Genomic DNA, 15,634 nt, shown 5'->3' with positions numbered 1-15,634 from the left:
ACCCCATTCATCCCCATATCTGTCTCTCATAACTTCTCCCCAACCAGGAGGAGCTCTCAGGCCTAGGGTGGGGCCCCGGGTGGGCGCGGGGGCGATTCAACCTGTGTGCTGCGAAGGACGCGACTTCCTCTTGAACAGTGTGCTGTTGTAAACATATTTGAAAACTATTACCAATAAAGTTTTGTTTAAAAAAAAAAGTGTCGCTGGTGTTCCCGACTTCGGTCACCCACCCACACACCCCCAGGGGTTTGGAAAGACCATTTCGGACCCCAACGTCCAGGCTGATCAGGACCTGGCCTGGAGTCTTTGTAAAACCGGGTTTAGCCGGAATTCCGCCACTACCCCGCCCTGCAGGAGAGGGGGGCGCCAAATTGCCCTTTGACCCTGGATTCGGGGTTCCCGAATCTGTGGCGCGCCCCCTCGGCGTCCAGCCCCCGGCCGAGAGGGCGCTCTAGGGAGACGCTGGGGCCGGCGCGCCGGGAGGCCGAGCGGCGGCGGAGGCGGCCCCGGCAAGGGGGGGGTAAGGGGTGGGGGAGACGGTGCGCGCCCCCCTCCCCGCATCCTCGGCGCGGAGCGCGGGGACAAGCGCGCCGTTGGGGCGCGGGGGCGGCGACAGTCCGAGGGTCCCCGCGGCGCCCGGCAAGCGCAGCGGCCCGGCCCGCGGGCGGCGAGTTCCCGGTAAGTGCGGTCCCGAGAGCGGAGCGCGCCGGGGAGGCGTGGAGAGGGGGGCTGGGCGCCGGGGACGTCTGGGTCCCGCGCCCAATGGCTGGAGGGCGGCCGAGCGCCGCCCGCCCGCCCCGCCCGCCCCCTCTCCCCTCCCCCCGGCGCTCCCCTCCCCCTCCCCCGCCCGCCGCTTTCCCCCGCCCCCGCCCCGGCGCCAACTCCACGGCGCCTCCTTAAAAAGCGCGCGGGAGTTGTAAGGGGGGGCCGGAGCGAGCCAGAGTGAGCGAGAGCGCAGGGTAAAGGGGGCGGGCGGGGGGCCCGAGCTCCACCTTAAAAGCGGGCGCGTGGGGGTGGGAGGGAGGAAGGCGGGCGGCGGGGAGGAGGGAGGGAGGGAAGGAAGGGGGGCCGGAGTGTCCCGGGCGCAGGGCGCGCGTGCGGCGGCGGCGGCGGCGGGGAGGGGCCGGCCGCGCCGCGCTCCCCTCCTCCCTCCTCGCATCCCCGGCCCCGCGCGCGCCCAGCAGAAGCGGGTCTGTGTGTGCGTGCGTGCGAGTGAGTGAGTGTGTGCATATTTTTTTCTCTCTTTTCTTTCTCTCTCACTGTTTTTTCTCTCTCTCGCTCCCTCTCTCTCGCTTTTTTTTTTTTTTTTTTTTTTTTTTGCAAAGAAACAGCAGCGCCGCCGCCGCTCCGCCGAGGCGCTGCGCCCCCCGGGGGGGGAGGCGGAGGAGGCGGGCAGCGGCGGAGGGAGGGGAGCCGGAGAGGGGGGCGCCGCGCTGGGAGGGAGGCAGCGCGCACGGTGCAGCCGGGCCGGGCGGGAGGCATGGCGGGGCCCCCGGCCCTACCCCCGCCGGAGACGGCGGCGGCCGCCACCACGGCGGCCGCTGCCTCGTCGTCCGCCGCTTCCCCGCACTACCAAGAGTGGATCCTGGACACCATCGACTCGCTGCGCTCGCGCAAGGCGCGGCCGGACCTGGAGCGCATCTGCCGGATGGTGCGGCGGCGGCACGGCCCGGAGCCGGAGCGCACGCGCGCCGAGCTCGAGAAACTGATCCAGCAGCGCGCCGTGCTCCGGGTCAGCTACAAGGGGAGCATCTCGTACCGCAACGCGGCGCGCGTCCAGCCGCCCCGGCGCGGAGCCACCCCGCCGGCCCCGCCGCGCGCCCCCCGCGGGGGCCCAGCCGCCGCCGCCGCCGCCGCCGCCGCCGCGCCGCCGCCCACGCCCGCCCCGCCGCCACCGCCCGCGCCCGTCGCCGCCGCCGCCCCGGCCCGGGCGCCCCGCGCGGCCGCCGCTGCCGCCGCCACAGCGCCCCCCTCGCCCGGCCCCGCGCAGCCGGGCCCCCGCGCGCAGCGGGCCGCGCCCCTGGCCGCGCCGCCGCCCGCGCCTGCCGCTCCTCCGGCAGTGGCGCCCCCGGCCGGCCCGCGCCGCGCCCCCCCGCCCGCCGTCGCCGCCCGGGAGCCGCCGCTGCCGCCGCCGCCACAGCCGCCGGCGCCGCCACAGCAGCAGCAGCCGCCGCCGCCGCAGCCACAGCAGCCGCCGGAGGGGGGCGCGGCGCGGGCCGGCGGCCCGGCGCGGCCCGTGAGCCTGCGGGAAGTCGTGCGCTACCTCGGGGGCAGCGGCGGCGCCGGCGGTCGCCTGACCCGCGGCCGCGTGCAGGGGTTGCTGGAGGAAGAGGCGGCAGCGCGGGGCCGCCTGGAGCGCACCCGCCTCGGAGCGCTCGCGCTGCCCCGCGGGGACAGGCCCGGACGGGCGCCGCCGGCCGCCAGCGCCCGCGCGTCGCGGAGCAAGGTGAGCGCGCCGGGGAAAGGGCGGGGTGGGGGGGTGGGTGCCGCGCTGTAGGCAGGTGCGGGCGAAGTTGGTGGTGGGGCGCGAGTCCCGGGAGGAACCGGGTGGCGGGCGGCCTTGGCTTTTCGCGTCTTCCCTGCGGGTTCGGCCCGTGGTGACCTTGGCAAGTGACTTAATCTTCCCGAGCCTCAGTTTCCTCTGCTTGTACAACGCGACTTAATAGCAGTAGCGACCCCTTGAGGTTGTTGAGCGAGTTTAGTGAGATTTGGCTACTAAGGGCTTTATTAACACAGAGCGTGGCACGGACTGAATGCGTAAAAGTTAGTCCGTGTTGATATTAAAGGTGGGTGGTAAGCACACCACTCGATCCTGGATCACAGGGACTGGGCTAAAGGCCAGAACAGCTACTAACCTTTTCCTGCTTCTCTCCCTGGCACCAGAGAGGTGGAGAAGAGCGGGTGCTTGAGAAGGAAGAAGAGGAAGATGACGATGAAGATGAAGATGATGAAGACGATGTGTCAGAGGGATCGGAAGTGCCGGAGGGTGACCGTCCAGCAGGTGCCCAGCACCACCAGCTTAATGGCGAGCGAGGCCCTCAGAGTGCCAAGGAGAGGGTCAAGGAGTGGACACCCTGTGGACCCCTCCAGGGCCAGGATGAGGGCCGGGGGCCAGCACCAGGCAGTGGTACCCGCCAAGTGTTCTCCATGGCAGCCATGAATAAGGAAGGGGGATCAGGTAAGGATCTCTCTGAGTTGGGCAAGGTTGCCTGATGGGGAGGAACTGAGCCCCAAGACAAAGCCACAGGCATATGCTTTTTCTTTCCCAGCCTCTGCTGCCACTGGGCCAGACTCCCCGTCCCCTGTGCCTTTGCCCCCAGGAAAACCAGCCCTCCCTGGGGCTGATGGGACCCCTTTGGCTGTCCGTAAGTTGGGGTGTTTGAGCCATGGGGGTGTTGCCTACCGACGTGTAATAGAACCAGAGGAGTATCGCTACTCACTGGTTCCCCTTGTTCTGCCACAGTTCTGGGCGCAAAGAGAAGCCGGCTGACCCTGTGGAGTGGACAGTGATGGACGTGGTCGAGTACTTCACTGAGGCCGGCTTCCCCGAGCAGGCGACAGCTTTCCAAGAGCAGGTGAGTTCCCAACCCTCAGTGTACCCCTCTCTATCCCAGGGCCTCAGGGGGGGGGGGGGGGGGGGGGGGGGGGGGGGGATCTGACTCTGTCTGTCTGTCCCACCCAGGAAATCGATGGCAAGTCTTTGCTGCTCATGCAGCGCACAGATGTGCTGACTGGCCTGTCCATCCGCCTGGGCCCAGCCCTGAAAATCTACGAGCACCACATCAAGGTGCTGCAAACAAGGCCACTTTGAGGATGACGACCCCGATGGCTTTCTAGGCTGAGCACCCAGCCTCTCCCCTGCCCCAACCCATTCCAGCCCCCATCTCACCCGAAACCCCCAGAGTCCAGGAGCTGGATGGGGACGCTCTCAGCCCTCCTAACAGATTCCAGTGAGGGGGTGTTCCTCCCTATTCCTCTCTTCCCTGTGTTTCCCCCGCATACATACATTTGGCCCCCAGCACATCCTGTACTCCATGATAGAGGAGTGTGGGGTGAGAACAGGGCCTGCTCATTTCACCCCAGGAAGCCAACCTCCCCCCCGCCCCCAAGTCTAGGACATTTTTGAAAAAAAAAAAAAAAATGGGGGCTTCCCATCTCCCCTAGGTCCTCTTCAGTTCAGCCAGATGTTTCCTATATAAATGTTTTGTTCTGCCTGTTCATTTTGGTGGGTGGCCTTTCCTCTCTCCCCCACCACCCACGCCCCATGGTCTGCCCCTGGCCTCCAGCCCCTTGGAATAGCCGGGGTGGGTCCCTGGGTCTTCCCTAACCCTCTTTCTTTCTGTTGGTTGTTGCTCCAGCTGGCCGTATTGCTTTTTAATATTGCACCGAAGGTTTTTTAAATAAAGTTTTAAAAAAAAAATGCCGGGAGTTCACTTCATGAATGGAGTGGGGGAGGGGGGTAAGAGCAAACGGTGGGGGGGGGGGGCCCTCCGGGAGAGTCTAGGTTAACACAGAGTTGTTGGAGGAAGAAGCCAGGTAGTGCACGGGGCTGCCTCACAGCCAGCTAGAACACGAAGTGCTCCAGGAGATCAGGTGCCGTCCTCTCCCCATGCTCAGAACAGTGCTCTGGCACACAGTAGGCGCTCAAATACTTGTTGAGTGACCAGCAGTTAACTAGGCTTTATGAGCATTTTCTCCGTTGTTCTCTCCCCAGCCAGTGAGGCAGAGAGCTCATAAAAACCCACTTTCCAGAAGAGGCAACTGGCTCAGCACAGCAAAGATGCTTGCTCAGGGTCACACAGGGTGGGGTCAGACACCTGTCTGAGTTCTTTACCCAGAGTCTTTTTAAATGTAATTAGTGTATTTAGCTTTATAGCCCTATGTAGTCAGCCTTTGCAAGCCACCAAGAATCCAGTCTATAACTATTGGGGGCAGGGGTCTGTCTTGGGCCCATGGTAGGGTCTCCAGGCTTCACCGGTCCTCACCAGTAAGAAGAACAGAAGGGATGAGACCATGGGACACGCACGTTTTTCCAAGTGAAGATTTTTAGGATTGTTATCCGTAGAAAGCAGCCACTGATATCCCAATCCCCACTAAGTTCTAATGCAGTTTCTCAACTCCATTAGAGTTGTGTTTTTGGGGGGTTTTTTTGTTTTTTGTTTTTTTTAATATACAGATTCTGGAGCCAGAGAGTCAGAGACTTCTCGAGGCCGGGGCTTCCTCCCTTTATGTACCTGCGCCCCGGGTTTGGACGCTCGGTAAAGACCCCTCCTCCCCAGGAAACGGCTTAGGAGCGAGAAAGGCGCTGGCCCCCCCAGTCACACCCCGGGACGTGGCCGCGCCAGGACCGGCCCAGGTCGCCCCCCTTGGACGCGTCCCCCAAGCCAGGTTCCGGGAGCGCGCGTTTTGCGCGGGGCCCCGCGGGCGCGCACCGCGGACCGAAGCGGCGCGCCCCTCCTGCGTGTTGAAATTCAAACGAGGCGAACTCCCTCCGCGCGGCGCCGCCCCGACCGAGAGGTCGAGGCAGGGGCGAGTTGGAGGGGGCCGCGCTCCCAGTCCCGGCAAGTCCGAGGTTCCCGGGGCGGGGTCAAACCCGCGGCCAACGAGAGCGGCGGAGGCTTAAAGAGCTGCGTTCCCCTCCTGCGGCCCCACGATGGCTACCGAGCAGTGGTTCGTGGAGCCGCTGCCCCCGGCCCTGGGGAAACACCGCCCGCGGACGACTTGGAACCTGGGGCACAGCCCTGCGGAGATCCCTCCTGGTTGGCGTCCCCTGGCGGACCTGGGGACCCACCCGAGGCGGAACCGGAGGACGTCCAGGGACAGCTCCCCGAGGCCTCTACCGCTACTCCTTCCCCCGAGCCTCTGGCCCCGGGCCCAGGGCCCGCCCCTCCTCGCCTACCCTTGGACACCATGTTCAGCCCCATCACCGAACAGCTCCGCTACCTGCTCAAGAAGGCAGATGATTTCCAGAGCTACTTACTTTACAGGTGGTGCTGGGTGGGGTCCTAGGTCCCCCGGAATGAGACTGAGGAGAGCAACAGGATAGGCAACGCACGCTAGGTTCGCAAACTCAAAAGCATTAGGAGCCAGAGACAGTAAATGAAGCTAGTTGATTGAGGATCCAATTTCGAAGAGTGATAAGGACTGTGTAGAAATTTGGGGTTAGGGAGGGCCTGCTATTACGCGGCCCCCAGGGGTTGCCAATTCAGAGGACGGTGCTCCTAGTTTTTAACTGTTGGCTTATATTTTGAACCCCGGGCAGGCTAAACAAAACCAATCTGTGCCAGACTTGACCCTCTGGCTACCAGCGTGGGACCCCAAAGGATAATGTGATTCCCAGCCCAGGGGAGAAGAGACTGTAATTCTCACATTTCGGTATCCATTGGAATCCTCTGGGAGGCTGTTGAAACCCTAGATTTCTGGGCTCCACCCTCCAGGACATTTTGAGTGAAAAGTCGGTTGTAGAATTCAGGTGTCAGCACCTTAACAAGTGTTCCAAATGGCTTTGAGGCAAATGGTCCTGGAAGATACTCTGAGAAAGTCCTGGCGCAGGGGGATTTTGCCATAGGGGTTCCAGGCCAGGAAGACTGGTTGCCAGTGAGTGGGGAACGAGGGACCCCAGGCAAAGGCCCCTTTCTCTCTTTAGCAGGGACCGAGTGCAGAAGGAACAGCTGGCAAAGGCCATGCCCACCTTCTTACAGATGTGTGAGCCCTACTTTCTTTACCTGGAGGCAGCCGCGAGGAGTGTGCCCCCCATCTATGGAGTCCTGCAGGAGCTGGTCCGAAAGGGGGTGTGTGGAGCAGGTTTTCTAGACCCTGTGCCCCTTTCTTCATTCCTCGGGGTTGGGAAATGGTGGGGGGAGGGCGATGCAGGCAGGCCAGCTAATCTCATTATGCCCCCTCTTCCATGCAGCTGTTGGAGATCTCCCAACAGCTGACCCTGCGCCTAGAACAGCTGGTCCTCATGTATGCCTCCTTTGGGTTTGTGGACCTGGAGGAGACCGACCCCCTAAGGTAAAAGGGTAGGAGGCTGGAGTGGGGTGGGGAGAGGGTGGCGTCCAGAGCCCGGCCTCATTTCCCACCGTCCTGTCTCCTGCCAGTATCTCCTGTTTCTTCTGCGGAAGGTTCTCCATCAGCCCGTCCCACGAGGTGTCCATCTTCAGATACTGTGCCCCAGCCGCTTACACCGCCAGCCGCTTCCCCCGATACCTCTATAAGAAGATGCGCTGGAATCTGGAAACCGCCCCAGAGCCCAGCGGCAGGGGGCAAGATTCCCGCGTGGATTAGTGAGTCCCCTGAGAGAATGAAAGTTCTCCCCTGTCTGTGCAGAATGCCAGCGTGGGCCTCTGAACCACCACCACCACCGCCAAAGCATGGAAAGCCCGGCGGGAAACCAAAGATCTTTGAAAGGCCATCCCCACTTTTTTAAAAAAATTCACCCTCCATTAAAAAAGTCCTCATCTTAAAAGTAGGCTGGCAAGGAGAAAAGGCCTCCATATGGAGCCACATCCCTACCTGAGAACTTGAGGGCAAATTCTGATGAGTTTCCACCTCACGCCCACCCCCCCATCAAAGCCCTCAACTGAAGAAGGAAACTGCTCGTTCTTAATTAATACCCTCCTCCCCTCCCAGCTACTTCCTGTGCTATCGAGATACATGGGAAGACACAGGCAAGAGTCCAGCCAATTCATGCCCCCAGATCCAGAAGCTGTGGTCCATTGGCAGATGGGTGCCGCTAGGACCAGCTGAGGATGACCTTTATTCGTGGTAAGAACTAGGACAATGGCAAGGTGGGCTTGGGCCCTGGAGGGAGGGGCAGAACCTCACCAAAGACCATCCACTTCCCCCCACATTGTTTCCCTTGGTAATAAGGAGAGCATTTTATTGTGCCCTGAAAAGTGCTTTATGCAGACTTGTGTCACAACCCATTGAGGTCTATACTACAGGCCCCATTTTACAAAGAAAAAACAGGTGCTCAGAGAGGTTCAGTTACCTGCCCAAGGGCACACAGCTAAGTTTAACTGGGTGATAGGCCAGGTCAGGGCTAGAGTTGTTCAACCTCCCAGAGCCATTAGCTCTAGGCTTCTCAGCAACAAGAAAAGCACTCCCCCCCCCTCCAGGGTTTTTCCCACCCCCCAGCTGAAACAAAGCCTCTTTCAGCCACCGGCCTCTCACTCGGAGGGGAGGGGTTCCCGAGAAGCTGGGGGCGCTCACGTCCCGGCCTGTCTGTCCCTGCCCCCAGGATCTTGTGCCCGCAGCCTCCTGGGGACTACCAGCAACTGCTGACCATCGGCTTCGAGGAGCCCTCGCACATGCTGGCCACCGACCTGCTGGTGCAGATCCTCACGGGCCAGTCAGGCCCGGCCCGTCCCCCGAGCGCGGCGGGGCCCGCGGCGTGGGCCGCGCAGGGGTCTTGAACCTGGAGAGAGAATGGGAGCCGGAGCCTGACAGTTCCAAACTCCAGGAGAGGGAGCAGGGGAGGGGCTCACTCGTTCTCCTAGTGCACCTCGGCCTCGCCTTCCAAGGGGCCAGGCCAAGCTGGCCCGTTCGCACCGGGTCCGACCTGGCCGCGGAGCCCTGCGCGGGGACACACCAGTTTTGCGTTAAATAAAAGAAAGAAAGAGGTCACAGGCTCGGCGTCCGCTCGGTGCGCCGCGCCCCACCCCTTGGGGCGAGGAGGCCCCGCCCACCTGCGCGGCCTTCTGGGAAATGTAGTCTTTGAAACAAAACCAAAGTCCCCTGACTGGCGGACCAGCTCTCAAGGCATGCGCAGAGGCGCACATGAAGCTAAAAGGGAAGTAGCAGTGCCTGTCAACAACCGGAACCCAGAAAACCTCAAGTTTTGGGTAGCCGGGAAATTCAACGCCCAATGGGGGAAGGGACCCCGGGGCCACGCCCACTCTCATATTTTGACCCGGAAGTGACTTCTTTTTACCGAAGAGACTATATTTCCCGACGTGCATCAGCAAAGGGCCCGTGATCAGTTTCCTAAAGGCCAAAGTCAAATCTTCCTCTTCCAGCTTTTGGGTCATGGAGTGGGCAGGTCATCTTACTTCGCGGGGTGTCCGGAGCGCGCGCGGGATGGGAAAGCCGTAAGGAACTCCAGCTTGGGATCTCTAAGCTCCACTCCAACCTTGGACTGGAAAGGAGTCACGGGTTGAGAGAAGTGAACTCACCTCTTCGAAAGCTACAGCGCGCGAGTGGGGGAGCTCCATCCTGAACCGGGTCTTTCTGATTACAGCTGGTCCCTTGCGAAGGGAAGGGTGTCATTCCTGACCCAGGTGTCACTCACCTGCCAGTTACCCCCGTAGGGGCTGCCTTTTCATTCCTGGTAACATTTTTGGAGTCGTCGGAGGAGAGACCTAGCATTTATGCTTTTGAGCAAAGCACTCGCTTACCTAAAACTCCCAGGCACAAAGGCACATAGTATTGTAAGCACCAGTTTAAGATGACAAAAACGGACGTGAGAGGTAAAATGAATCAAGACTGGACGCCAAAACCTTTTATCTTTGGGGGGTGGCGGGGGGAGACGGCTTCTGGTGACGATTTCTGACTTCATCAAAGATTTTTTGGTCTGAATGAGTTCAAGGGGATTCTGAAGCTGCCTAATACTGATTTAAGTTAGTGCCTGTGAGTGACATACACTGTAAGACCCTAGCTTAATTAAATGGAAGTTTAAATTGAGCCAAAAACGCAAGTCACATGTAGTTTCAAAATTTCTAGTAACCACATATGAAAAACGAGGTAAAGGGACGCCTGAGTGGCTTAGTCCATTAAGCATCCAACTCTTCCACTCAGGTTATGATCTCACCATTCTTGAGTTTGAGCCCCTCATGGGGCTCTGCTTGAGATTCTGTCTCCCTCTCTGTGTCTCAAAATAAAAATTAAAAATGAGGGGAAAAAAAGGTCAGGTTAATTTTAGTGATATTTTTAGTTAACCCAACATATCCAAAATATTATTTCAACCTATAATCTATGCGAGAAACTATTAATGAGATATTTCCCTTTTGGGGGTACTGTGTTTTTGCAATCTGGTATTTCATACTTACAGCATATTTCAGTTCAGACCAGCCACACATAGCTTGAGACTGTCTCCCTTAAGACAAATCCGCAGGCCACTTAAGACTAAAGGCTTCTGGGGGCACCTGGGTGGCTTAGTCGGTTAAGCATCCAACTTGCGCTCAGGTCAGGATCTCTCAGTCTGTGAGTTCGAGCCCCACGTCGGGCTCCATGCTGACAGCTCGCAGCCTGGAGCCTTCTTCAGATTCTGTCTCCCTCTGTGCCCTCCCCTGCTTAAGTTCGTGCTCTCTCTCTCTCAAAAAAAAATAAATAAATAAACATTAAAGGTTTCTGGTGTGAGGCGCTGGGAGAGGAAAGAAACAGGCCTGATTTCCTGGATCCTGTCGCTCAGGAACCATCTATACGCATGATTCTCCAACTTGAGCGTGGAATCATGTGGAAGGTTTGATTTTTAAGTCTGGGGTGGGACCCAAGAATGTGTGTTTGTTGACAAAATCCCAAGCCATCCTGATGCTGCTGGTCCAGGCACTACACTTTGAGGACTGCTGGCCTACATCTACATGATGGTCCTCAAACTTGGCTCCATGTGGAAAGCACCCATAGAGCTTTAAAAAATACGGATGCTGGGCCCCCCGGGTGGCTCAGTCAGTTGAGCCTGTGACTCTTGATTTCGGCTCAGGTCATGATCTTGCAGTTCGTGAGTTCCAGCCCTATGTCCAGCTCTTTACTGACAGTGCAGAGCCTGCTTGAAATTCTCTCTCTTCTTCTCTCGTTGCCCGCCCCCCCCAAAAAAAAAAATATATATATATTTTTTTTTTAATGTGCTCTGGGTGTTTCCATTTCCATCCTGACAGCACTGGCTCTTTGTTTTCTCTCCAGACCTTTGAGAGTCACCATCAAGCATGTGCTCAGTGTGGTGATGATGGGATGGGGTGTGGTTCCTTCTTGGGCTGAGCTGCTCTTGGGGTGCAATGCTGTGTGAGCATTCTTTAGTTCTTCATTAGCTACTTGTCCTATGTAGGATCAAGTCTGTTGCTAGACCCAGGGCATACAGTGTTGGACAAATCCAAGAGTTTAAACAATGATTCTAAATCATTCCTGGGTCTTTTCTGGGTCTCAGTGCACCCCTAAGAAGCTGATACCGTAAAACCACAGAATATAACTGCAACGATACACTTTTTCAACTTAGGGTGTCCACAAACTCTTGAACTCCATCGGGGGAAGGGACCTGAGCCACCCGGCTTGGGAGGGAAATGAAGGAGGGCTTGGCAATTGACAGCTACAAGCTCTACTACAAACAGGCTTTGCTTATTAACATACTTGAGCCCCACACCCCATTTAAAAATGTTTCTAAGTAGTCACATTTAAAGTTCAGTAGATTTCTTTCTTTCTCTTTTTTTTAAAGTTTACTTATTTAGGGGCATTTGGTGGCTCAGTCGGTTAAGCGTCCGACTTCGGCTTAGGTCGTGATCTCACAGTTTGTGAGACTGAGCCCCACATCAGGCTGTCTGCTGTCAGCACAGAGCCCGCTTCAGATCCTCTGTTCCCCCCTCTCTCTCTGACCCTCCCCTGCTTACACTGTCTCTCTCAAAAATAAATAAAACATTTTTTTAAGTTTATTTATTTGGGTGGCTCAGTCGGTTGAGCGACTAACTTTGGCTCAGGTCGTGATCTCACGGTTCACAAGTTCGATGCCCGCATCAGCTGTGTGCGGACAGCTCAGAGCCTGTAGCCTGCTTCAGATTCTGCATCTCCCTCTCTCTCTCTGTCCCTCCCCCACTTGTGCTCTAGCTCTCTCTCTCTCTCTCTCTCTCTCAAAATAAACATTAAAAATTTTTTGAAATTTTTTTAAGTTTACGTATTTATTTTGAGAAAGAGACAGCATGAGCGGAGGAGGAGCAGAAAGAGAGGGAGAGAGAGAGAATCCCAAGCAGGCTCTGCACTGCCAGCACAGAGCCTGATGTGGGGCTCAATCTCACAAACTGTGAGACCATAACCTGAACCAAAAACAAGGGTCAGATGCTTAACCGACTGAGCCACCAGGCACCCCTCTTTTTTTTTTTAAGAGAGAGAGGGCATGTGAGCCAGGAAGATGGGCAGAGGGGGAGGGGGAGAGAGAGAGAGAGAGAGAGAAACAGAGAGAGAGAGAGAGAGAGAGAGAGAGAGAGAGAATCTTAAGCAGGCTCCACACTCACTGAAGAGCCCAGCAGGGGCAGGGGAAGCAGGGAGGCCTTGGTCCCATGATCCTGGGATCGTGACCTGAGCCGAAATCAAGCCACGGATGCTCAACTGACTGAGCCACTTAGGCACCCCGAGATTTCTCTTTTAAAGGCTAGGTTTCCCCCTTGCTTTTGGAAATCAGAAGCTCACTCACTACGGATATGGAGGAACACTTACCTGCGCGTTGAAACAAGGCATTTCCCAGCATACCCCACTTCTCTCCTTAATATTTGTCTGGGGTCTACACGCATGTGAGGTTTGCAACAGCTGGACAGATCATAAATGGCTTTGTATGCCCTGCGAAGAAGTTTGTACCCTCACCGCCACCGCCACCCCCCTTTTTTTGGTAGCTATTGCTTACGTCCCCAAATCAGGAACAACCTCTTATCACCTCTGTCTAGCCAGCGCCCAGCTCCCGGGCATACCATTGGCACTGGCACAATAAATGTTGAAGAAGTCTGGAAAAAGGGAGGGCATGAGCCAGTTTGTCCGAACACCGCAGTTCGCGCCCGCGCCGCCAGGGGGCACCAGGACCCGGGCCGGGCCGGGGGAGACCAGCAGCCCCAGAACTGGGCGATAAGGGCACATTCCATACTCCGGCTGGCACCTCCTATGGTTTCCTCAGGCCTTCTTCCGCCAAACGCGCTCCCGCCCCAGCCCAAAATAAGAGGACCCAGAGGAAAACAGCCTGCACTGCCCAGAAAGAAGGGGCTTTATTGGGGAGCGAGGGTAGCCGAGGCATTTACTCGAACGGTAAAGGCCGGAGGCAGAGGCCAGTTCAGTTCGCAGTTAGGCAGAGAAGGGCTGGACAGTTTCACTGGCAGAATTGACAGTGGTGGTGTTTCCCAACGTGGACTAATAGTTTTATAGAAGAGAATGGTCAATTTCGCAAAGAGGAGCTGGTCGATTTCATCTTCCCCGGAGCAGACTGCTGACCCTCTCCAGGCCTTCAGCGGATTCGGAGGGCACTCCCTGGCGCCCCTGCCAGTTTCCTCTGATGTGCGTGTGACCTCTGGCAGGGTGTCCCAACCTACTGGAACCTCAAGGCTTCCGCTCCTCCTGGGGAGAGGAGGCCAGTCAGAAGGCCGACCTCAGAGACCCGGGCACCGTGGGAGTGACACTCATGCACAGGGTGGGGCAGCTTGGTTCCCAGGACTATGGCATCCGTGTCACCCCCTGGCCGTGTCCAGAACTTTGTGTCCTAGCCCAGAGTAACTTCCCAGGGGGCGCGGGGGTGCATTTCCCTTGGCCCAGCATCCTGACGCCCCGGGGAGGAGAGGTGAGGGAAGAGCGACTTGCGCTTGAGGGAAGAGGGAGGGAAAAGGGCTCCCACCTGCTCCAAGCCGTTCTCCGATGCCTTTCTGCGGGGAGGCCAGATCACCGCCAGCTTTCCGTCGCCCCTGCTCGCTGCGGGGGAATGGGGCACTCAGCCGGGGTTGCCCCTCCTGTCACCAGCTGGAGGCGGCCAGCACCAAGGAGACCGGCCGCGCCCCTTAAACACACAGGCGTTTACCCTCCTTCCCATGGAGGCCTCCATTCGGGAGGAGGGAGCAACCTGAAGGAGGGAGGCGAACCCAGAATGGGGAGGTGGAAACCCACAAATTCACAGGGAGCATCCAGGAGTGTCAGAACCCAGGCAGGTTCCCTGGAATCCGATAAAGACATCTAGAATCCTCCTCCCTTCCTCCCACCCAAAGCCTAGGTGAGATGTATCCAGGAGTCGACCATTCAGAGTAGGGCGTGGAGCACAGAGAGAGAGCAGCCCTAAAGGGGTGGGGCAGTGAACGGAGAGTTGAGAGAGGGCCCCAGGAGTCTGGGAGCCCCAAGGAGGTACCCTAAGTGCCAGAAGAGAGGCTCCTGGAGTTGGGCAGTTGGTGAGGGCGGCTGGAGCCCTGAGAGTCCCTAGAGTGGGGGCGCGCGTGGCTTACCCGTGAGGCTCGGCGCGGGCTCCTTGAACTCAGCGGTGCCGTAGACGCTGAGCCTCTGGCGCTGCAGCTCCCGCTCGCGCTCATGCACCTCGCGCACCTCCTGCTCCAGCAGCGACGGCGCGACCCGCGGCGGGGCACGGGCCAGCACCGGGCACCGGCCTTGCACGGCCAAGCGAGGCCGGCCTCCGGGATCCGGCAGCCCCTGCGGCCCCGCGCCGCCTTCCTCCGCCGGCGAGGAGCCGCGTCCCGCGGCGGTCTCAAAGAATCGCTTGAGCTCGCCCAGCGGCTGCGGCGGCGGCCGGGCGCACTGCTCTGGGGCCGCGGGACGCGCCAGCGCCGCCTGACGGTGGGCCTCCCGCTCGATGTCTCGCTGCATTTGCGCGCCCGCCCGCGCGCGCTCCAAGGCGCGCGGGAGCGCGGGGCCCGGGCCCGGCAGGCTGAGCACCGGTCGCACGCGCAGCTCGACGAGTTCTCGGCCGGCGCGGCCTGGGCTCAGGCCCCGGCTCCGGCGCAGGCTCTCCTCGCGTTCGCAGCTGCGGCGGATTTCTCGCTCGATGGGCGTCTCCATGAGCGGCTTCCCGGGGACCTGTTGGGGGGTCTCGGGGCGCAGTAGAAAATGCAGCAGGGGGGCTTCCGAGTCTGACCCCGAGGAGGAGGTCTCGGGACACTGAAGAGGACAGTGCTTCGGGACCCCCGCGCTTCGTGCTTCAGACGGCTCGGGGTTGTCGTCGCCTGTCTCGAGACTCTCAAAACCCCCAGCTGCTGATGGCCCGGGGCGTTCTGTGTCCAGCCTCGCTGATGGCCCAAGGACTTCACTCTCTCGCTCAGAGGTCTCCGCGCCCTGCTCCGCGGAGAGCACGGAGACCTTGCCTCTTGGCCTGGGTACGTCGGCGTCCTGCTCTGCGGCAGGCCCCGGGACTTCGATGTCTGACCCGGGGGGCTCGGGGCCCCGAGCTTCGGACGACCCCAGGGCTCCGCTCTCCGGCCCGGGGGCCTCGGTGTCCAGGGTTGGGAGCAGTTCGGAAGCCTTAGTTTCCAGAGCCGGAGTTCTGATGCTCAGAGCTGAGACACGGTGCCCTGCGCAGTACCTGTGGCACAGTCACCGCCCGCGGGTTCTAAGGCGTCGCCTACCTCAGCCGCTTCTCTGACCCGCCCCTGGCCTCCGAGAACGGCCCCCGGGGACAGGGCCGGGCACCGCCCCCTGCACCTGCAGGAAAGACTTGGGCCCCGCCCTGGCCCCGCCCTCGGGGCGGGGGCGCCCGGCAGGGCACTGCATTTGGTTCACTGACACGCCTCAGGTCAGGTCAGGGCACCAGGCTTCTCGTAGGAGGGCTTCCCTAGACTTGGCCCGCCGGCTGGGGGACAAGTCTGGGTGCCGTTCCACTAACGGGGCGCCACCCTGGCACCTTTTCGCCCTCACGTCCCCGGCATTCCCGGGAGGCTTGACCCCAACTCTGTCCTGGGTC

The 15,634-nt window shown here is 59.6% G+C and overlaps 3 protein-coding genes across 4 annotated transcripts; 2 read left to right on the top strand and 1 right to left on the bottom strand.

Moving 5' to 3' along the window:
- The first annotated feature begins 1,324 nt into the window (after positions 1 to 1,324).
- Positions 1,325 to 4,407, top strand: SAMD1 (sterile alpha motif domain containing 1). Its single transcript, XM_042977302.1, is given in 7 exon segments — positions 1,325 to 2,446; positions 2,884 to 3,178; positions 3,270 to 3,347; positions 3,350 to 3,365; positions 3,464 to 3,575; positions 3,683 to 3,796; positions 3,798 to 4,407. Coding segments are annotated over 7 exon segments (1,626 nt in total). The 5' UTR covers positions 1,325 to 1,480; the 3' UTR covers positions 3,843 to 4,407.
- A 1,102-nt stretch (positions 4,408 to 5,509) lies between these two features.
- CA2H19orf67 (chromosome A2 C19orf67 homolog) lies at positions 5,510 to 8,625 on the top strand. The gene is given in 7 exon segments (XM_007098140.2): positions 5,510 to 5,687; positions 5,690 to 5,987; positions 6,647 to 6,791; positions 6,914 to 7,014; positions 7,101 to 7,286; positions 7,633 to 7,767; positions 8,243 to 8,625. Coding segments are annotated over 7 exon segments (1,074 nt in total). The 5' UTR covers positions 5,510 to 5,653; the 3' UTR covers positions 8,418 to 8,625.
- A 4,304-nt stretch (positions 8,626 to 12,929) lies between these two features.
- On the bottom strand, positions 12,930 to 15,169 carry MISP3 (MISP family member 3). Of its 2 annotated transcripts, none has more exons than XM_042977301.1 (3): positions 14,169 to 15,169; positions 13,574 to 13,647; positions 12,930 to 13,299 (listed from the first exon to the last, which is right to left on the bottom strand). In XM_042977301.1, the coding sequence occupies exons 1-3, from the start codon at positions 14,734 to 14,736 to the stop codon at positions 13,282 to 13,284; spliced, it is 660 nt and encodes a 219-aa protein (XP_042833235.1). In that variant the 5' UTR covers positions 14,737 to 15,169; the 3' UTR covers positions 12,930 to 13,281. The 2 variants fall into 2 exon arrangements, 1 of the variants encoding a protein (XP_042833235.1); XR_447128.2 differs by having other exon boundaries at positions 13,275 to 13,299; positions 13,574 to 13,795.
- Positions 15,170 to 15,634: the final 465 nt, after the last annotated feature.

This window comes from Panthera tigris, chromosome A2 (genome assembly GCF_018350195.1).
Source record: "Panthera tigris isolate Pti1 chromosome A2, P.tigris_Pti1_mat1.1, whole genome shotgun sequence".
Classification (NCBI taxonomy): domain Eukaryota; kingdom Metazoa; phylum Chordata; class Mammalia; order Carnivora; family Felidae; genus Panthera; species Panthera tigris.
This window is presented reverse-complemented; position numbering and strand designations above follow the sequence as displayed.